The following is an 18,589-nucleotide window of genomic DNA, read 5'->3' on the forward strand; positions in this document are numbered from 1 at the left end:
CAATTGTAAAGTAAAAACATATCTAATATAGGAACACCTGGCTGGCTCAATCATTGGAGCAACTCTTGATTGCAGGGTCAAGTTTGAGCCCCACATTAGGTACAGAGATTACATAAAAAAAAAAAGTCTTAAAACAAAACCCATATCTAATACATATCAAGATAAAAAGCCAAGATGCAAAACTGTGTATGGTTAAGCCCATTTGTGTTATTTATAATTTGCATTTATCTAAGAAACAACTAGAAGGATACACATCAACTCTTAACAATGGTTACTTTTGGGGGGTTGGAATGGGGAAAGGACACTTGTCTTTACATTAAATACTTTTTACTGTTTGATTTTTACTCTATGAATGTGTACTTTTATAATACATATATAAACTCTGTTTACTCCTCAGTCCGTAGGGAGACCATCTTAATGGAAAAAAAAAACAAATAAACCCATTTTGTGATCCCATCTGCTTTAGACAATCCTAAACTGGGAGGCAATGAAATGTGAAAAAACAAGGATTACAATCTAGTAAAATATGGTCTAAACACAAAAATATACAATATACCCAAAGGAAAAGATTACTATTTATATAAACAATCTTATTCTAATGTTATGATTCCATTTCCTACACTCTATGCTTTACACACACACACACACACACACACACACACACACACACAGTCACACGCAATCCCCCTTTCTCAGTTAACTGTTAAATGTACTAATGTACATCTTCAGCAGATACCCTGCCAAATTATTCTAGGTTGTTAGTGATCAAGGCGCTTGTTTTTCAGTTCCTGAGGACAGTGCAGGCCCGATGCCAGGGTATTTCCATCAGAACAAATTTAGAGGAGGACTGGTTCAAAGACTGAATTGGTGTCAAAGGCATAGCGTCCTAAAGCTCAATTATTTGATTTCCTCCATTCAACAAATCCATCCCTCTTACCACCATTATTTGGGCTTAATAAATCCATACCCATACACACACACAGGATGTCCTCACACTGACAAACCATAATAATGTGTGCAAACACAAAGTCTCCATGGCATGTCAGTCTCCACAGAGGCAGAAGCAACTCTAGCTGAATTACAACCTGACATTAGGCAGCAATACACAGAAATCTAAAAGCAAAGCCATTCTAGAACATATACAACGTCAACTCAAGTCAGGCAATCCCTCACTGGAGTTCTCCAGGACCAGAATCTGACAGCATTTCACTTACCCCCATGACTCTGCCACGCTGCTCAACATCCTCCCACATAAAATGAACTATGATCCGACACATGTATTTCCCACTCCGGCCTTCCTGCTTCATTCGGACTAGACACATCCTGGGTGGGAAGAAGATATAAAGAGTAACTGGGTGTTTGCATTCTTTGTATCATACATTTATACTGAAGGTCAGTTCATCTGAGTATTTCAGGAAACAGAATTAAAAAACTGTAAGTGATCTTATTTAAAAAAACATTCATTGAGGTATAACATAAATATTATAAAGTACACAAATCTTTAGTGTATAGCCTGAGAAATTATATATTATATATTATATATTATATACATATAAGAAGCACCCAGATCAAGAGAATGAGATTATTCGGAGAACCTCACTCTCATACATGCAAGTGACCCACATTTAGTTGTTAGAAGATAAGCAAGTCAAATCTTTCATTTTACTGAATAAAAACAGAGGCTACACAAAGTGGTGCCCAACACCACTGAGTAGTCTGTAAAGATGGACAGAGCGCTATGCTGTCCAACGCAGAAGCTACTAGCTACATGTGGCTATTGGGCACTTAAAATGTAACTAGTTCCAACTGAAATGTAGCATAAGTTTAAGATTTCAAAGATTTAGTTCAACAAAAAGAATACAAATACCTCAAATTTTTTATACTGCTTACATGCTGAAATATTATTTCAGATATACTGAGTTAAATAAAACCAATTATTAAAAATAAATTTCATTATTTTTTTACTTTTTTTAATGGAGCTACTAGAAACTTTTAAATTCAATATATGAGTTGCACTGTTTGTTTGACAGAACCTATTTAGAACACCAATCACAGAAAGTACTATGATTTCACCTACGTAATTATCAAAACGTATCCCCCATTAGCATATAAGTTCCACTGAAGGCAAAGATCAAGTATGGGCTGTTTTGGGTTTTTTAAAGATTTTATTTATTTATTTATTTGACAGACAGAGATCACAAGCAGGCAGAGAGGCAGGCAGAGAGAGGAAGGGAAGCAGGCTTTCCACTGAGCAGAGAGCCTGATGTAGGGCTCGATCCCAGGATCCTGGGATCATGACCCAAACCACAGGCAGAGAGGCTTTAACCCACTGAGCCACCCAGGCACCCCTGGGCTGTTTTGGGTTTCTTTTTTTTTTTTTCCAATAACCATTGTATATCCAGGGCTTAAGAATAGTAGGCATTTAATACTTATTTGCTAAATAAATAAGTGAATAAAACATCTCAAGTTTCGTTTGGGCTTCTTCTCCTATACCACATTGCCTCTAATCAGTCCATAAGGGTCTCTGCTTAAATCTTCCATAAGAATGTAAGAATTGTATTATATTTTATTAATTAGTAAACATATATTATACTTAACTATGTGTAAAAATACAAACAGGGACATTAACTTTTCAAACTAGTTCCTTATCTCACTCTTAATAAACATCCTTATTTCTATTATCTTTCATTTAATAGTTTTTAGGTGGCTTTAATAGGACTACTCACCAAAAGACATTTCCTGCTATAATTATGGCATATTGGATCTAATCCAGCCCATTAAACTCTACTAGCAATAGTATGGTACAATGGAATGATTTCAGCCTGGCCTGCCTCAACATCTCTGTTAACGACTAAGATGGAGAAAAGAAAACATACTTATCAAATCTGCAGATGACAAGAAGCTGGGCAAGAAGACAAATATGCTGGATGACCCAACCATAAGCCAAAAATACTTCAACAGACTGTTTCAATGGGCTGAATATAACAGAATTAATTTGAACAGAGGTAAACCTAAGGTCTTGTACTTGAGTCTTAAAGAACTGGTACTGGTACAGGATAGGGTCAGTCATGCCCATCTATGTGTGAAAAAGCCGTATAGGCTTAAGCTGACAATTAACTTCAAAGGAAGTCAAGGTGATGATGAGGCTGCCCCCCATATTAACGTGATTTTAGATATAGTATTGGAAACATAATATCTTCAAAGTGAAATTTTTGTTCCATTCAACACAGATCAGACTCTTAGAAAGCTTAGAATGCTGTCCACAGTTGTTTTTTTTTTTTAAAGATTTTATTTATTTATTTGACAGACAGAGATCACAAGTAGGCAGAGAGGCAGGCAGAGAGAGAGAGAGAGAGAGGGAAGCAGGCTTCCTGCGGAGCAGGGAGCCCGATGCGGGGCTCGATCCCAGGACCCTGAGATCATGACCCGAGCCGAAGGCAGCAGCCCAAACCACTGAGCCACCCAGGCGCCTCGCTGTCCACAGTTTTAAGCGTTATATTTTACGAAACAAGAGGATGAGAGGAATGATCAGAAGACATGTAGCCTGGAGAAAAACAAGAGAGTTGCCTTAAATATCGTAGACAAGTGATTGGACTATTTGTCCAAGAGTTAGAATCAGAACCAATGGGTAAACCACAGAGGGAGAAAGAAGTCCTCAACACTGAACACTGAAAGAAGTAACTTTCTAACAGGAGAGTTTCTGAAGATTTGAATAATGGAACGAATAAGCCCAACGAATAAGATGTAAAGAATTTGCCTACTTCTGAAGGGTAAACACATTGTGAGAACTCAGCTAAGAGGCTGACTACGTGGTCTTTAATATCCTTTCCAACCATGAGATTTGGGGATGCTATGATTTTAAATTTGTAACCTCTGAACCCAGTTGGTGCCTAAGAAGTAACACTTTGTAACAATAAAAACACGTCATGGAAAAAGATTTGACTATTTCATATGACATAGGATATACTGCAAAGCAGAAACAAACTAGACAGAGAAAGTTCAACAGTCCTTTTTCATAAGATTTTTCTTAATCAAGTCGCTCATGTCAGCCTCTCACCTGAAAAGACACCGTGAATTTTGATGCTTACATGTCGTCAGAGGCCACTTCATCAACAGCAAAAGTGAGGTAATGGAATACTTCATTTATTTGAAATTCTGTAGTTTGTTAATACACCTGCCTTCTGAAGTTTAAAAGGCACAGATTTTCTCAGACCATAAAGTATACATTATGCTATGTTCACCTCAAGTGTACCTACCATCTGTTACCATACAATCTATTATACCATTGGCTATATTCCCTATGATGTACCTTTAATCTCCATTACTTACTCATTCCATGAACTGGAAGCCTGTATCTTCCCACTCTGCTTCATCAATTTTATCCATTCCTCACTCTCTCCCCTCTGGGAAATATCAGTTTGCTCTGTATAAGTCTATTTCTGATTTTTGTTTATTCATGGGTTTTTTAGACTTCATACATAAGTGAGCTTATATGGTATTTGTCTCTGACTTCATTAATTTAGCATCATACCCTCTAGGTCCATCCTTATTGTCAAAAACAGTTAAAAAAAAAATCTCATGCTTTTTAATGGCTGAGTAATATTGCAGAAGGGGGAGGAGAGAGAGGGAGAATCTTCTTTATCCATTCATCTATTAATGGACACTTCAGTTGCTTCTAAATCTTGACTACTGTAGATAATACTGCAATAAACACAGAGGTGCATGTATCTTTTCAAATTCATATTTTCATTTTGGGGGTAAATACCCAGTAGTGGAATTAGTGGACCATACGGTATTCCTATTTTTAATTTTTTTTAAAGATTTTATTTATTTATTTGAGAGAGAAAGATCATGAGAAGGGGGAGGGTCAGAGCGAGAAGCAGACTCCCTGCCAAGCGGGGAGCCTGATGCGGGACTCAATCCCGGGACTCTAGGATCATGATCTGAACCGAAGGCAGCCACTTAAACAACTGAGCCACCCAGGCACCCTCTATTTTTAATTTTTTAAGGAACCTCCATACTGTTTTCCACAGTGGTTGTACCAATTTATATTCCCGCCAACAGTGCATGAGAGTTCTTTTTTCCCCACATCCTCACCAACACTTGTTATTTCTTTTTTTTTTTTTTAAGATTTTATTTATTTATTTGACAGAGAGAAATTACAAGTAGGCAGGGAGGCAGGCAGAGGTGGGGGGCGGGGAAGCAGGCTCCCTGCTAAGCAAGGGAGAGCCCAATGTGGGGCTCGATCCTAGGACCCCAAGATCATGATCTGAGCTGAAGGCAGAGGCTTTAACCTACTGAGCCACCCAGGCGCCCCAATTTCTTGTCTTTTTTGTTCTAACCATTCTCACAGATACAAAGTGAAGTCTCACTGTAGTTTTGATTTATGTTGCCCTAATGATTACTGCTGTTGAGCATTTCTCCATGTGCCTGTTGGCCATCTGTGTCTTCTTTGGAAAAAGGTCTGTTCAAGTCCTCTGCCCATTTTTTAATTGGATTACTTATTTTGGGGGAGTGTTGAATCATATAAGTTCTTTATATATTTTAGACATTAACCCCTTATCAGATATATCATTTGTGATTATCTTCTCTCATTTAGTAGGTTGCCTTTTCATTTTGCTGACTGTTTCCTTCACTGTGCAAAAGCTTTTTCTTTTGGTATAGTCCAGGTGTTCCCACTGTCAACACTTTATAGTTGAAGAAATTGAATCTCAGAAGAATAACTTGCCCAGAGCTACAAACCTAGTCAAAGGTGCCATCTGACCCCTGATAATTTGATCCCAGGCAGTACTATTTAGCTTCCTCCTTTATTGACAAGTACAAATCTTATGGAATCCATTTACTCTATTTTCCATTTAATCCTCACAAGGGTAATAAGTATCAAAACTAGCATCAAGGGGTGCCTGGGTGGCTCAGTGGGTTAAGCCTCTGCCTTCGGCTCAGGTCATGATCCCAGGGTCCTGGGATCGAGCCCTACATCGGGCTCCCTTCTCATCGGGGAGCCTGCTTCCCCCCTCTCTCTCTGCCTGCCTCTCTGCCTACTTGTGATCTCTCTCTCTCTGTCAAATAAATAAATAAGATCTTTAAAAAAAAAAAAAACTAGCATCACATTAGAAATAACGTATTAGAAGGGGAAAGGCTGGCTAACTTGAGGCAAACGTACCTACAACAACCAAAAGTAACTGCTGGCACCCTAACAGGAAAGAAAGAAACTAAAAATATATTGGAAACAAACATACAAAAAATAGCACAGCAAATGAGGTTCAGCAGGGATGGTAACATACCCAGCACAACTCAAAAAAGATAGCCTGGCAAAGTACAGCTAAGATTTTTCAGGACCAGGATACGCCCGAGTGGCTCAGTCAATGAAGCAACTGCCTTTGGCTCTGGTCTTAATCCCAAAGTCCTGGGATCGAGCCCCACATCAGACTCCTCAGCAGGGTGTCTGCTTCTCCCTCTGCCTGCTGCTCCCCCTGCTTGTGCTCTCTGGCAGATAAATAAAATCTTGAAGAAAAAAAAAACAGTTATCAGGACTTCCTGAATCACCCAGAAAAGGTTAAAGTACATTGAGAGATGAAAAGGAGTGCAATAAGTCCAAAATGGTACACAAAAACAAAACGATCTTGTCACACACAGGCTCTAAGCCCCTAAGTAAACTATATTCCACAATTGAGAATACTAGGTTTAAAGAGCAGAACAGGATAGCTCTACCTCAATTTACATTATAGGTGCATTCCTCATAATAAATATTTAAGTGTTGAGAAAACAAATTACATTTTGCTATTGATTCAACTTCGTAATTTCAGCTCTGTTGTGGGGGATAGAGGAGGGGAAAGGGGCGACACTTCCCTGCTAAAACATAATAAAAACTGCCCTTAAGAATGCAAAGTAGGGGGGGTGGGATTATGGACATTGGGGAGGGTATGTGATTTGGTGAGTGCTGTGAAGTGTGTAAACCTGGTGATTCACAGACCTGTACCCCTGGGGATAAAAATATATGTTTATCAAAAATTAAAAATTTAAAAAAAATAAAATAAAATAAAACACCAAAAAAAAAAAAACAAAAAAAAAGAATGCAAAGTAGGGGGCGCCTGGGTGGCTCAGTGGGTTAAGCCGCTGCCTTCGGCTCAGGTCATGATCTCAGGGTCCTGGGATCGAGGCCCACATCGGGCTCTCTGCTCAGTGGGGAGCCTGCTTCCTCCTCTCTCTCTGCCTGCCTCTCTGCCTGCTTGTGATCTCTCTCTGTCAAATAAATAAATAAAAATCTTCACAGATCAGATATAAAGGAAAAAAAGAATGCAAAGTAGGGGTTCCTGGGTGGCTCCATGGGTTAAAGCCTCTGCCTTCAATTCAGGTCATGATCCCAGGGTCCTGGGATCGAGTCCCGCACTGAGCCCCACATTGAGCCCCCACAACCCCCTCTCTGTCTGCCTCTCTGCCTACTTGTGATCTCTATCAAATAAATAAATGAAATATTTAAAATTTTTTTAAAAAAGAATGCAATGTAACCTTTAAAAAAAGAGATAATCTTCTGCTCAAACCTAAAACTGCCCTAAAAAGAGACTACTTTTAAAAATCTTTTTACAAAGAAAGAACTTATCAATAAAATATTCTTATATTAAATAATGAACTTAATCATTCATTTAATAAGTATTTACTAAGCACCTACACTAACTATAGACTTAGTCTGTATATAAACTACGCTCTGTTTAGGAGCAATTCCAATTACCCCTCCCAAGTTTGATGATGTTCTTAAACCCACAATTTATTATTGAGGTTTTAAGCTTCACAGTACCATCCTTGTATCTCAGTGATTCCAGTGGCTCATAAATAATACTGATCTCCTTTACATATAAGGAAAGCAAATAGCCCAGCTAGCAAAGGAAAGAAAAAAAAAAGGAGTAGTTAAGTCTTAGTCCTGGCTCCCAACCATCGCTAAAAGGCAAGCACAGAGGCAGAGAAAAGGGGAAAAAGACTCACTTCACTAGGTGTCTCAAAAAACAAAGGGCTAAGATGTTGTGGCAAATAATAATAGTGATTACTCCCATTTGTGACATCCTCTAATATCAGACTTGTCACTTGAACATGCATTTTTGGGGCGCCTGGTGGCTCAGTTGGTTAAGCGACTGCCTTCGGCTCAGGTCAAGATCCTGGGGTACTGGGATCGAGTCCCACAGACTCCCTGCTTATCGGGGAGTCTGCTTCTCCCTGATTCTCCCCCTTCTCATCCTCTCTCTCTCATTCTCTCTCTTAAATAAATAAACAAAAACTTATAAAAAAAAAAAAAAGAAAGAAAATGCACTTTCATTCATACTCTTTCAATTAATTTTTTTAAAGATTTTATTTATTTATTTGACAGAGAAAGATCACAAATAGGCAGAGAGACAGACACAGGGAGAGGGGGAAGCAGGCTCCCTGCTGAGCAGAAAGCCTGATGAGGGCTCGATCCCAGGACCCAGAGACCATGACCTGACTGGAAGGCAGACGCTTATCCACTGAGCCACCCAGGCACCCCTCTTTCAATCAATTTTAACTGCTCCCATTTCACAAAAACAAAAACAAAAACAAAACTGACACTCTGAGGAAAGAAGAGAAGGAAGTAAAGAGGTTTCTTTCTCTAGGTTTATAAAAATATTTCAGTGTCTCCCCATCTTCAAATAAGAAATAAAAAAATGTTTCCCCTCCATCCCACCTTCTTGATCATTTGGAAAACCTTAAAATGTAGTTCATAATTACTTGAGTAACCTAAGGTTGCCCAAAGGAAAAGAACAGAGCTGGAATGAAGCCTGAACACCCCTACTTTCCCCCAAGCCAGTGTCTCCCAGGGCAGTGTCAATATGGGCTCTCTCCCTCATTCTGTGACAGCACAGCTCCAAGAGCCTCTTCCTGCTGGATCAGACAAGGAAGAAGAGAAAGACAGCAACACTCTCTGCAAAAGTTCAAAGGAACAAGAGTCCTAGCCACGCTCTGCTCCTCTCTTCCTAAACCTGGGAGGGAAGAATTCTTGTTATTCCTGAGGCTGACCTCCTGCCATGTATTGGCAGCTCTCAGTACCCTGTACGACTTGCTCTGTTTGGGCCTTCTGACAATGCCAGTTGTGTTTTGGCCTTGTTTCTCCCTTATGGTGCTTTATAAGCTGCTCAGAGTGGATCAGATTTTGACTTCAATGAAGACTAGTGGGCATTCAAGGCAGGTCTGTCACTCTGGCTGCTATGAAGGAATCCCAAAGGGACTTTCACATAGCTTGTTTCCCTTCCTCTGCCACCAGCCGAGGCCAAGGAAGCAGAGTCTACATGCCCACACTCAAGCCTCAGCAGTGTGCTAATGAATGAGTTTATTTATTTGTGAGCTGGCATGCTTACCCTTCCCCGGGGCTGTGTACATGGCTATCTCCATCTGGTTTCCTAAACTCCCTCCCCATGAAGCCTAACCTTTATGTGGGGAGTGTGGGGAGTGTGGGGGCCACAGGACAGTCTGTGGGCAAACAGACAAGTGGGGTGAGGCACTTCCTGAAGCCATCTCACCTGACAGCGAGCCTCCTCCAAGAACTACACCTGGCCTGGGGCCTGCCTGTCAGATCCACTACAGAGGACAAGCTCCTGGGTAGCAGGTACCAGTGCTTTTAGGTTATGCAATGTTGATAAAATGATGCTGCATCGGCCTTTAGTTTGGGTAAAAAGCCACATTTGTGAGTGTTTGAACAGAGTGACTGGCTGGGGCATGGAGAGTGAGGATGTACACATGGCCAGGCCTCAGCATATCTAGCAGGTCTGGAGCCGCTGGATGTTCCAGCGTGAGCCTACAGGACTACAGTAACATCAAAGCTGCTGTAGCCATTTTAAAGAGCCCCCTTGCAAAGGCCGGGAGCATCTGCTAGGGCAGTTCTCTGGCTGGAGACTGGGACCAGTCTGTTTTCCAACCCCTTCCTACCAGCACAGTTTACTTCCTTCTCTTCTTTCCCAGAGGCTTCTTCCCCCAGACTCATAAAAATGTTCCAGTGTTTCCCCCTCTTAAAATAAAAAATAGAAAGCAAGTATCAAAATGCTTCCTCTCTGTCCTGTTTCTCCTTCTAGTGAACATCTTTCTTAATCACTTGGAATGTCTTAAAAAGTAGCTTACAGTTACTTCCTACCCTCCTAATAACTCCTCAAGACCCCATGTGCTCTGGTTCTAGACCCCAGAAGGCCAATGCAACTGCTTCCTTTGACCATCCCCAGGCAGTGCCCTCTTCCTCTGTGCTCCCATAAGACCTACACAGAGCACTTATCACCCTGTACTGTTTTCAGATCTACTTCTTGCCTCCCCCAGAACCCAGATAGCGAGCACCAAGAAACACAGTTTCGTACAGATGATGGTCAGTGTTATGCTGTTCCTATTCATGGGAAGAAGCCCCCATGCCCATGACCATCAAAAGGGGATAAAAGGGATTGCAGAAGGAGCAGTTACCTTTGGATTTGAGTCTCAGGTCCTCCACTACAGATCAAGAGGCCTGTGACAAATTCCTTAAACTTGCCAAAATCATTTCCCTATTTGTAAAATCAAATAGATCTGTGGTTTTATTTTTTTTTTAAGATTTATTTATTTGAGAGAGAGCAGGCAGGGAGGGGCAGAGGGAGAAGGGACATGTAAAATAAACAAAAGATATTATTAGTAAAAGGCTTAGTAATTATTACATTTATGATATACCTGACTTTAAAATAATTTTTAAAACATACAAACTGCAGAGGCACCTGGCTGGTTTAGTCAGTGAAGCATGTGACTCTTGATCTCAGGGTGTAAGTTCAAGCCCCATATTGGGTGTAGAGATTACTTAAAAATAAAATTAAAAAAAAAAAAAAAAACCTGCAATTTATTCCCTGCATCCCATCTCCATCATAAGTATATTCTAATTTTATTTATTCCATTCCATTTCCTAAAATTAACCTCTGCATCTAGAAGGTATTACTGTTCCACAACTAGAAGGGGAACCTCCAACAAATCTACTAACGCCAACATAAATTCCAGCTACATACATGTAACCACCAGAGAAACAAGTAGGAGTGGAGCTTTGCCACTCTCACCCAACCAAAAGACAGTGCCAGGACCCTTCCAAATGTTGTAGGAGCCAAGCCAGATCTGGGGCCATCAATTACTTATTGAACATTTACTGATACAAACTAAGAGTAAGACATGCAGTTGAGGGAAGAAATATCTCATTTTCATACCTTTCCAAAAAGATAATAAAAAAAATTGTTGCGCTCAATAAATTCACCATCTATAAAGATGATATGGTAGGGAGCCTGGGTGGTTCATTCGTTTAAGCAGCTGTCTTCGGCTCAGGTCATGATCCCAGCACCCTGGGATTGAGCCCCACATCGGGCTCCTTGCTCGGCGGAGAGCCTGCTTTTCCCTCTGCCTCTGCCTACTACTCTGTCTGCCTGTGCTCGCGCTCGCTCGCTCTCTCTCTCTCTCACAAATAAATAAATAAAATCTTAAAAAAAAAAAAAAGAGGATATGGTAAAATATAATAGTATTACATGATGAGTGTTGTGATAGAAGTGTCTAAAATACTAAGAAAACGCAGAAGAGGAACTAATTATTGCCTTTGAAGGGTAGCGAAGGCTTCAAAGAGAAATGATATCTGAGCTGGATATTGAATGAAAAACAGGAGTTTGTCAGGGGAGAGCAGGGAGAAGGGCTTTCTGAACAGAAGAAAGCTTTGTAGAGAAGATTTGATACTTCTATTATGTAATACTATTTTATCTTGTAAAGGAGGGAGTGGTGGTGATAGTGGCACCTAGAATAGCACTAGCAGAGGTGGCGTATTTGGTGGGATATGAATACCGTGCCAAGAAACACACTTTGTCCCAAGAATAATGGAGGATATTAAGGAGTGTGTGTGTGTACTGATCCAATTTGTATTGAGATTGAGAAGACCAATGGCATGTGAAGATGGAAACTGGAGGCGAAAGACCAGTTTCCAGGTACTGTTGCCTATAACCCAGTAAAATCAATTTAACGGGTGACATCTTAAATTTTTTTTTTATAATGAATTCAAACAGAATAGAAAATATCAGAGACCATCTGGCATTGTAAGGCCAAGTTTTAAAACTATAGTATCAGAGATGTATGCGTTCTGGGTTGTAGGGTAAAATTCATTTGTTACTGTGGTTCATGGTCAAAAAAGTTTGAGACCAGATGAAGGGATAGGAAAGTCAAGGAGCTCTCCCTGGTTTCTGGTATGGATACCTTAAGGGATTGCAATGTGACTGCCCAGGACAGGGAAGAGAGAAGGCCTGCCTTTATCAAGTCTACAGTTGGACGCAAGAAAGCCAGAGAGCAACCTCTCTCAACAATTTTTCAGCGGCCACAGTCAATACTAATCTTGTCCGGCAGAGACAAAGGACACATCGTCATTGCAGCTGCACGCTCAAGTGAATACACACTGATATGGGCCCTCTAGAAACTGGAAATACACAGAAAAACTTAGGAACTAAAGAAAGCACACAGGATAAGGAAATCATCAACACCTCCTCTAGGGAACTAGAAATATGTGAGAAATCCTGTGTCTGTTCTAAGAGCCAACAGGGAGTCATCATCCTCGGGAATCCAAGGAAGCTTTCTGGAAAGTCCACTGCCGGGGTATTCTGTTTATTAGGGTTTACTTTTTTTTCTTAGGGGATGGGAAGGACTCTTTCTACTTTTGTAACTGCTTTCTAAGCCTCCCTAGCTCTCCCTCATACTACCACCTACAGGAAGTATTTCAACCTTACACATCTCTGGCAAGTCCACTGAGTCCTATAATACCGGACATGGCTATCCCTCAGTTATCCTCCTAGAGCTCCGGGCTAAGAGAACAGGGCTGGAAAAACATAGCTTCTCCACAGACTTGGAGTGGATCCATTCCTCCTCCTAATACCCTTATGCCCTAGAAGAAAAGGTTCCCCAATTCTTCTTGGAGGGTGACAGCACAATTGGGCCCCAAACTACATTTACGGCAATGCTTCCCATTAAAACTCCTGCACAAACCTGCTCTAGACACTTCAGACAAGTGGCTGTCCTCAAATACTCCATGTCCTTGAACATACATTCTGTGTTTTGCCCCTGATACTCCCTCAACCTAAAATGCCCTCCTTTTCTCTGGCAGAAATTCTCCTCACCCTTCATGGTACATCTCAATGTCACTCCTACCACAAAGCCACTCTTTATCCAATACTCTCCCCAACCACTACCACCAAATTTGGCTTTAGTCACACCTCCCTGTCCTTCCATAGATTCTGCTTGTGCCCTGGGCACAGCACATCTTTCAATGTCATCCATTTTGGGCAAGTGTACTTTCTGCCTGTCACCTGCTGGACTGTTTCCAAAGGTGCATGCCCTTCTCTCCAAAGCCCCCAGTCCTTAACGCCCAGTGAGTTCTCAGTAAGAGTTTCCCGATTCAAACTGAAAAGCTACCACTTCATTTCACCATCTGTGAGCCTGCAGATCCTAAGAACTAATAAGGAAGGGTGGAGGGAGACCAAGTGTGGATTTGAGGCACACAGCCGCCCTCCCCTACTTAACTGGTAGCAGTACTCCCCACTCCTCTGAGAAATTAGAACCAACCTCAGCAAGGAAGATGCAGCAGGCATGTCTGGAAATGGTGGCTATCTTGAAAGAACTCTTAAGTAGTTTCAAGGTTCTCCTGGCTACTATTAGTCAGGGATCGACCTTGGGATGTGGTTACAGGGATTATATATTTTATTTTGCCATCCACTCCCTCTAACTCTCTGATACCTCTAGCTATATGGGCAATAAAGAGTCTTTCATACCAGCTCTGAATATTATCTTTGAGCTCCTCTGGGAACAGCCTAGCCTCCTTTCGGCCCTCCCACCTTTCCAGTGAGTAATTCTGCAGTGCCACCTCTGCAGTGCTCTCCTCTTAAAAAAGTGGTTTTCCTCTCAGTATATCCAGCTGCCCTCCCTAAACCTTTCCTTAACCTTCACCGTTCAGACAGAGGGTAGTCTGCCTTCTTAGCTGCCTGACTAAAAGACTATATATTAAAAAAAAAAAAAATAGGCAGAACTAGTAAAGGCTTTGATAATTGTGGCTTCCTCTGTGGTCCCATAGGCACTACTTACTCAGATTTATCATAAAACCTAGCCATTCCAATTTATCGCTGACTATTTTAAATGTCTTATCTCCCTCATTAGACTGTGAGCTTCTTGAGAACCACTGCTAGTTCCCAGCAAACTTCCCAGGACAGAGCATGCACTCAATCAAGTACCCGCTTAGAAAAAATAACACAAAATAAATTGCTACCTTGTGCCCCTTAGCCAATCTCAGTGACTATGGAAGTTCAGAAGGAGAAATATTTCAGAGGCGATCAAAACCAAAAAGTCTTTATATAGTAGTCAGTCCTGTGATGCAAAGCTCAGCTGAAGGGAGTCTCAAACAAGGGTCCTTTTGACAGGGCAACCATTCCCCACGTTCCTCAGATACTCACTATGGTCAAAGTAGTAAACTTAGTTCTCCAGAATTTACTTTCCCAAGATCTGGCAGTTCAATAAATGCATTCCCCAGCCCCCACTTCAACGTCTCTCCTATATCCTTCTGACCTTTAATACTGTGTAACATTAGATGAAAAATTGATTTTTTTTGGCTACTTAATTTGCAGCTGAAGAAAAAATATACTGTTTAAGGTGTTAAATATTTTTACATGTAACAAACCTGGCATGAATTTAACCTGTATGCACATTTTAGAGGTACAGGCGTAAATGTCAGTGCTATAATTTGTTATAGGTTTCTGATGACCAGCAATGAAAATGACCACGGATTCTCACAATTCAAACCACTTTTACGTAAATGTGAATTTTCCTAAAACAGCCAAGGGAGAGAACTTTCCATCCATGCTCACAGAGTCTCTTAAAGATAGTGATAGCATTGTTCACCAGGTTAGGTGTTCTTTGAGAAAAGCTTACAAATATTAGTTTCTTTCTGGGACTATGCTTTGACCTTTAATAAAAATGTGCTTTAAGACACTAGTTATTAAAATGAAAGGAACAGTTTTTAATGCCTGAACAACTGCCATTTCATATCATCAGCCCTGCTGAAGGCTATACCTTGCAAGTTAGCAGTGTTTAAAAAAAAAAATTTTTTTTTTTGGTGACTTCACTTAAATTGCTCACTTACCAGACGTGAAGTAGAGTTATAAGAAACCATGAATTGAATGTATCAGGCATCTGACACCCTAGAAAATAATAATAAAGTATAAATACGTGAGGGGTTAGAGAAGGAATATTGACTATATTTTAAATATTGGTAGGAATCTGTTCAACTCAAATATATGGCAGCTACAGTGTTCTCTGATTATGCGACCACAGAGAGGGCCAGTGGAACCACAGGGCAAGATGATGGGTCGAAAGAGCATTGAATGCAGTCAGACAACCAGCCTTCTAGTTCCAGCCCTGGTACCACTTTACTGTGTGGCCTTGGGCAAATCGCTTTTCTTCTCAGATGCTCAGTTTTCTCACTTCGCATAATGTGGCCTAGATGATCTGTATGGTTCCTTCCAACTTATATGCTATTTTCCCTTCCTAGTCTCAAGTTCATCTGGAAAGCTAGGCCGACACTCTTTGTCTACCACACTTAAGTATAAGTGTTTTTCACTGTTGCCCTGCTGAGAAGTCTAAGTTCTTCTAGTTTCTTTTTCCTGTCTTTCTTCCTTAAGGCGACCCAGTATGCTACGAACATACTGGGTATGCTACAAACATACTGGGTATGCTGAATGATTCGCCCAAAATAAATGACCAGGAGAAAGAAGTGAGGCTCTAGGGAGCTGTAGTTGAAAAGGAAAGCAGATTACATCTAACGAAAGGCCATTCATCACCCCCTAGGAATGACAAAACTTTAAGACACTAAAACTCAGGTTACTGCTTAGACATCCACGCCTCTCAATTCTCAGATCTCTAGGAAATGCCTCTGGCCTAGATGAGGGGTCCCCCACTGAATGTACCTTCCCAATTACATGACAGGGAGAAAAGGTAAAGCAAAAGGATGAAGAATAGTATCAGTGCTCAGTTTGGGCCCTTCGAGTAGAATCTGCCCTTTGAGCAATGACTCAAGAAAAAAGGGTTATTTTCTGCCTTGTAAACAATACAATGTACTAAATGATAACAAACTAGGGCCACTAGGAGAGAAAACACAGAGCAGAACCTCTGTGAAGCACACTAACACTACCAATAATACTAAAGAGCTGCATTCCTTGTGGGCTTACTTTGTGTGAGACATTGTAATTGATGCCTACATGCATGACTCAATGAATCCTACCAACAGGCCTGTGAGGTAGATATTACTAATACCCTCAATGACAGGTGAGAAAATGGACTCTTAGGAGACCATAATTGCCCAAGTCACACAGCTACGAAATCAAGCATCTAGGATCAAATTCAGATCTGCTTGATTTCAGGCACTGTGGTCTTAATTGCTAACTGATTTTCTAATACTAGTATCAGAAGCTAACATTCACTAAGGGCCCGTATTTCCTGCCAGGTCCACTGCTAGTCATGGCAATACATTATCTTAATTAATTCTCACTTTAACCCTGAAGGGAGGCATTATAATCCTCCTTTTAGAGATGAGGAAACAGGACCAAAAAGGCTAAGTAACTTGAGGGCAGCCACAATATAACAAGCTAGTGATTGGGCTGGAGTTTAAGTCCAGATCTGTCATAAAGTGACACCAAAATACTCTGGTGAGCTTACTGGGAGGTGCCCAGCAGTTGTCAAGTGGACTTCCTCTTGGAACCCAGTAGGAGGGAGGTGAAGCTGGCCTGGCCAACCATACAGCTATTAAGACACATGCCATCTGAGAGTGGGCCAACCACCCTCCACCTAGAACAAGAATAGCCATGAGAAACTCTCAAGCCCAGATCTGAAGTTGGGTCTTTTTTGGATGCTAGAACAAAACATTAAAAAGAAAAGTTTTCTTGGAAGTCTGTCTTTCAATCTGGAAAATGAAATTTGGCTGCCTCTAAAGGACAATCTGTTCAATTGCTACTTCTACATCAAAGCTTCTCGGCAGCCTCCAGGAGCCTTTCCAATTCTCTCAGAGAGGGAATCAATTCTTGGGCTGGAAAGCACAGACAGACAGACAGGCCAGCAGCTGGACTTGGGTCACCATTTTCCATCCTGGGGGTCGGCTCAGGGCTAACAATGGGAAAAGAGCTGGCATACTGACTCCCTGTACCCAGCAAAGTCAGAACAGAAACCCACAGGGTAAAGCCCTGAGAAATAAGACCACTGAATGACCATAAGCATCACAAAAACATAGATGATCTTCAGCTCAAAAAACTGTGTTTAAACACGTCAAAGTTAAAATGTTACTGCCTTTTGTCAAGATCACACTCTTACACCAGTACACGCTTGGCCCATTTATTTCCTGAGGCTAAGTACTTTCTTCCTCAATATCAAGCTGGATAAAATTAAATAATTCATCACTGTTATGGAGTGACAGTATTAACACAGTTGTTTGTTTAATGCAGCCTCCGGGGACAGACCTTCTGATTCAAAACCCTGACTGTACCTCTTAACTTGCTATGTGACTCTGGGTAAAGTTACTTAGCCTTCTCAGTGCCTATGCCATCTTCTCTGTAAAAATGGGGAGAACAAGAGAACCTACCTTATAGGGATTTGTGAGGATTAAATGAGATAAGGCCTATGAAATGTTAGCAAAATGGTTAATATTTAATAGGTACTCAATAAATATTTACTATTATTTCTCGGTGAATTATTTCCACAGTAGGGTTTAAAATATCTTAAATAGCTCACTATTTAAGACTGTGTCAATAAAATGAACCTCATTCACTGACTCAGAACTTACTCATTAAGGAAACTCCTCTCCAAGGTATTAAGTCTCTTAAGATCTAAAGACAAAGCAGTTTTCATACAGAATGGAATTTCAGTATGGAATTCAACACAAACTTTATTGATTGGCCCCGTCTGTTCCAAAGTGCTCCTCATAACAGAACTGATCTCCAAAAGACCAGTTAGCAAACCACTGCATTCTCACAGAGGTTATACTCCTTGATGCCACAAATGGGATAACCATCAGAACATCTTGGAAACAACAGGGGGCCATTAGTCTCACCAGTCAGAATCCCCAAGGTTGAGGTCACTGGATCAAGACCTTTGAACACGTTGGCTCTGAGATGATACAGAGTCTATAACTTGGACATTTTATGGGCGAATCCAAGAGGCTATAGGGCTACTCACAACTCATTCTTACACAATCTTCAGGAATTAACACTGGCCTCACTTTTTTGGAAGAGTAAGGATGACAGTGCTGAGCTACCTAAGCCTCTCTATCCTTTTTAAAAACTACTGAATGCTCAGGACTCTAAAAGTCAAGCCCTAAAATACCAAAAATCCAAGGGCAATAGCCACTTTAAAAGTGTAATCTTGGGAAGTGAATATATTCACTTCCCAAGTATTCACTTCCCAAGATTACACTTGGCTAACTAACTTTCTCTTCTTTTACCCCAAAAAAAAAAAAAAAAAATATATATATATATATATATATATTTTCTCTTCTTTTACCCCAAACCTGCCTGGCCTACTCTCTCTCTCTCTC

The 18,589-nt window shown here is 40.8% G+C and overlaps 1 protein-coding gene across 2 annotated transcripts in view; it reads right to left on the reverse strand.

Annotated features, from left to right (window-relative positions):
* Positions 1-18,589, reverse strand: part of LOC132021867 (ubiquinol-cytochrome-c reductase complex assembly factor 1) — a 97,810-nt gene that overhangs the window by 44,668 nt on the left and 34,553 nt on the right. For both annotated transcript variants that reach the window (XM_059406870.1, XM_059406868.1), the window contains exons 6-7: positions 15,152-15,209; positions 1,215-1,323 (exon numbers count right to left, since the gene is read on the reverse strand). In XM_059406870.1, coding sequence (XP_059262853.1) covers positions 1,215-1,323; positions 15,152-15,209 — 167 coding nt within the window. The remainder of the gene's footprint in view (positions 1-1,214; positions 1,324-15,151; positions 15,210-18,589) is intronic.

Source organism: Mustela nigripes, chromosome 7, assembly GCF_022355385.1.
Source record: "Mustela nigripes isolate SB6536 chromosome 7, MUSNIG.SB6536, whole genome shotgun sequence".
In the NCBI taxonomy this organism is placed as follows: Eukaryota; Metazoa; Chordata; class Mammalia; order Carnivora; family Mustelidae; genus Mustela; species Mustela nigripes.